The sequence below is a fragment of the Takifugu flavidus genome, chromosome 4, assembly GCF_003711565.1.
Source record: "Takifugu flavidus isolate HTHZ2018 chromosome 4, ASM371156v2, whole genome shotgun sequence".
In the NCBI taxonomy this organism is placed as follows: domain Eukaryota; kingdom Metazoa; phylum Chordata; class Actinopteri; order Tetraodontiformes; family Tetraodontidae; genus Takifugu; species Takifugu flavidus.
This window is the reverse complement of record NC_079523.1, coordinates 6,831,838-6,835,708: the sequence shown is the minus strand read 5'-3', so window position 1 is coordinate 6,835,708 and position 3,871 is coordinate 6,831,838. Positions and strand designations below refer to the sequence as shown.

General features: G+C 49.3%; 1 protein-coding gene across 1 annotated transcript; it reads left to right on the top strand.

Moving 5' to 3' along the window:
• LOC130523898 (inhibin beta B chain) lies at positions 1–3,871 on the top strand. Its single transcript, XM_057029503.1, has 2 exons — positions 1–1,107; positions 1,377–3,871. Exons 1-2 carry the CDS (start codon positions 741–743, stop codon positions 2,156–2,158), a joined length of 1,149 nt encoding a protein of 382 aa, XP_056885483.1. The 5' UTR covers positions 1–740; the 3' UTR covers positions 2,159–3,871.

Genomic DNA, 3,871 nt, shown 5'->3' with positions numbered 1-3,871 from the left:
CACCACGGAGACGAGACTGCGCAGGCCAAGACGCGTCATTCCTGGACTCTGCACGCAGAGGAACCTCCTGTCTTCCGCCTCAGCCTCCTTAAAGTCGCTTACCAATGTTTTGTTCTATTAGGTTTTTGTTTTTTTTATTATTATTATTATCTCCCTCCTGTGCTGTGGACGTGACGGTACCTGTTGAAAAGGTTCTCCTCTGCCCCCGCCTAGTACCCGCCAGCACTTGTATATTTTCGGCTGTTAGTGTTTCCAAGGGTTCATGGAATGAGGTTTTCTCTGCAAATTCGTTAAGAGGCTCCGAATTTCAGCCTGAAATAGGGTGAAGTCGGGTTCCAACCCCGGCGCAGACCAGAGCGGCGATCCAAAAGCAAGAAATAGCACACTGGTTGCTTGTGACATTATTATTTGGACTCAGCATTAATCGCATCTTATCTGGACCCACGTGTGGGCCTTTTTTTGTACGTGTGACAAATGAGGGCTGACAGACAGATGCGCAGTCATTTTCGATGCCCCTGCGCTCATTGGTGCGTCCCTCTAACGTGTCACAAGTTTTGTTGGATTACCGCAGATATCTTCACCATCAGGAGGTGAAACTCCAGTCATTTCTCTCAACTCCTGCCTCCGAGGTGTCCGGCCGGAGCGAGGAGACCTGCGGCATTCACAAACCAACTTTTTGGTTTTAATAAAACGGGATTTGCGTCTTTTACTTCTCCGTTTGACGCACGCACGGCGCCAGCATGCGTCTGTTTACTCGCTCGCCCGTCTTTTTTCCTTTTTCCTTCCCCACTTTTCTGCTTTTGACGCAAATGCTCGTCAAAGGTCTGTGGGTCAGCGGCTCTCCGCGCTGCGCGTCCTGCGGCTTCCCGGCGTTGACGAAAGACGCGGAGGAAAAACTGATGATAGAAGTCGCCAAACAGCAACTTTTGGATAAACTGCACCTGAAAGAGAGACCGAACATCACTCAGGCTGTGCCCCGGGCGGCGCTCCTCACTGCGCTGCGCAAACTGCACTCGGGACGCGTCAGACCGAACAGAACTCTTGAACAAGAGAACAATTTATCAAAGAAAGACCAAAGCTACGAAATAGTCAGCTTTGCAGATATACGTAAGTCTTGAATTCATCTTTCTTACATTAGCTTTATGACACAAAACAGGGATTTGAGGCAGTTTTACGCACAACGTTCTCCAAATTCCGCTTTACGCACGAATGGGGTCACTGATAACGGCGCCGCGTTAAGCGTTTACGCCTGCTGTCCTGTCACATTTCTACATTTACTTTCAAAGCATCATTTAAAAAGGTCAAAATGTTCAACACGTTATGCATTTCTGCAACATTTATTCATCTGTGCTCCTGTTGTTGCCATGTATCCACAGACGAGGGAGACGGTGGCGCTCAGGCGAGCCTCGGCCTCGCCTTCCGGTTTCTGCAGGAAAGTGGCCAAAGCATTCAGGTCCTGCAGTCCTCTCTGTGGATCTATGCCCGTTCCTCTGAGAACCCTCACAGGGCCCCTCGTCTCACGGCCCAGGTCTTCCTCTCTGCTGATGGAGGGGCCTCGGGGTTGAACCGCACGCTGGTGATGGAGAAGATGTTGGAGGTTCACAAGGGCAACTGGCACACGTTCCCCATTACTCGCACCCTGCAGGCCTTCCTGGACAGCAACCAGCATCAGCTGCGACTGGAGGTCACCTGTGACGAGGACGGGAAGAATCTTTGCTCCCTGGACGGCCCCGCTGACTCACCCTACCAGCCCTTCCTGGTGGCCCAGGTGCGTCTCCGGGACAACCATTCCAAACACTTGGTCAGGAAGCGCTCCCTGCGCTGCGGCGACGACGTCACCGTGTGCTGCAAGCGAGAGTTCTACATCAAGTTCAAGGATATCCAGTGGCATGACTGGATCATCGCCCCTGAAGGGTACCACATGAACTACTGCATGGGTCAGTGCCCCCAGCACCTGTCCGGCTCCCCAGGTATAGCGTCCTCCTTCCACGCCACCATCTTCAGCCAGCTGAAAGTCAATGGCATCAACACAGCAGTTTCTTCCTGCTGCGTTCCCACCGAGCGTCGGCCGCTCTCCATGGTGTACTTCAACTCACAGCACAATATCGTCAAAACCGACGTCCCCGACATGATCGTGGAGTCCTGTGGATGCACATAGAGGGAGACGCCTGTATGAGGACACAAAAATCTAAAAGAAACCATTTCTCTGCGTTCTATAGCATGTTAGCGAGGTAGCATAGCCACACAATGAGAATTTTAACAGCACGATTTAGGATGTCTAACAGTCATAACGGCGAATGTCTTGAATTTAGATCCAACGCGAGTATTCATGAGGAGCGACTGCATGATTTAAGTTCTTGGAATGTTTTTTTTTCCTTCAGATTCTTCATGTCAGAAAGGCTAATGCAAAAAAACAAAAGAAACAGTGAAACCAGCTGATCAGGGAACCTAGTGCAGAACAATTCAGCGGACGCCTCCACAAATGTTCTGGGGTGTGTTTTTTTTTTGCATATTTAGGTTATTTATTTTGCTCTTCCGTGTAGGAAAGGTTTCAGGGTTTTCAGGGATATTTGTACATATTTGCACAGGACTTTTAAGACGGTGCGACACGCTTTTACGCCGCGTAATTAACTACTGTGGGGTCAAAGCGAGGCTTTTGCAACAGTTTCGCAGATTCTTGTGTTAGGGTGTGCCTTTGTTATTAACCCTTGGCAGCAGAGTGGACTTTTGACACTGGAGCCATGATTAAACAGAAAAAAGAGGATCTGTTTGCTCTGCAACACTACCTGTTCCAGTCATCTGATGAGGACTTGATACTGCTGAATGCTCTTTTAGACAGCTGTCGCCCTGCGGTCAGTGTTCCTCTGACAGGACCAGCCAGAAGCTGGGCTGGCCTCCGTGGTGACTGCCCCTGCATGTCCTCATCTGTTTAATCAGCATCTCTGCTCTGGCGCTGACACATGTCAGCGAATCAGTTGGGCAACATTGTCTTTGACAGTGGATGAACCTTAGGTCAGGTCTCAGCCATGTGCGCAAACATTTAGCTATTGCTTCATCCAGGTAATGTGAAGGTCTGCAAGGCTGGCAGGTCAGCAAGCGACGTGACGCTCATCCAGTCAGGGGAAATGTGGAAATCTTCCCTGCAGGGTTCGAGGCCACTTTTAACCCAAGTTTGGGTTGATTTTATTCGCATTGTTGTTTGTACTTCCACATCAGAGGCGCGACAGCCCGCAGCACCATAGGCTAAATTCCATGTTCCATTTTCAAGGCAGCAGTGTGAGCACATGCCTATAGTGCCATTACAGGTCTGGGGGAATTCTACAGGAATTCCCATCATGTTTCGGTTTTAAGCCGTGTCGAGTCAATGAGTTGACCTGAAACTGGAAGACGTTTGCAGCAAGGACTCAGTCTGGAGATTCGAACAGCATCACAAAGGCATTTACACACTTCCGACTCATCGTTTCATGTCAGAGAGGCATCGAGGGGCCGTCCTGATCGAGCACTTTATCGCCCCACTGTACGTTGCTTCTGCTCCTTCCTTCCTTTCTCTGAGAAACTGGAGCTTGACGTGACCAAACTCAGGCGAGCTCGGCCTGGAAAACGCGAGCGCACATCAAGAGAGTAAATGTGCCGCTGAACGGCCTGAGCTATTCGCGTGCGTGCACACGCAGGCTTTCTCTCTGCTGCAACGCCTAGTGGAGCTGTAGTCAAAGCTTGAATGGTGTGGCAATTTATTTTTTAAAATCACAATTACTGTCTATTTTTTATATGAAACTATATTTTATTGTGTCAAGCCAATGTACACTTCTAATGCTGGTTCAATATGTTGTATATTTTTGAGCGAATAAATAAACACTTTTTTTTGGATTGA

Coding starts and splice junctions, on each gene's coding strand:
- LOC130523898 (XM_057029503.1), top strand. CDS start 741: ATGCGTCTGTTTACTCGCTCGCCCGTCTTTTTTCCTTTTTCCTTCCCC. Junction 1,108..1,376: donor AGTCAGCTTTGCAGATATAC/GTAAGTCTTGAA, acceptor ATGTATCCACAG/ACGAGGGAGACGGTGGCGCT.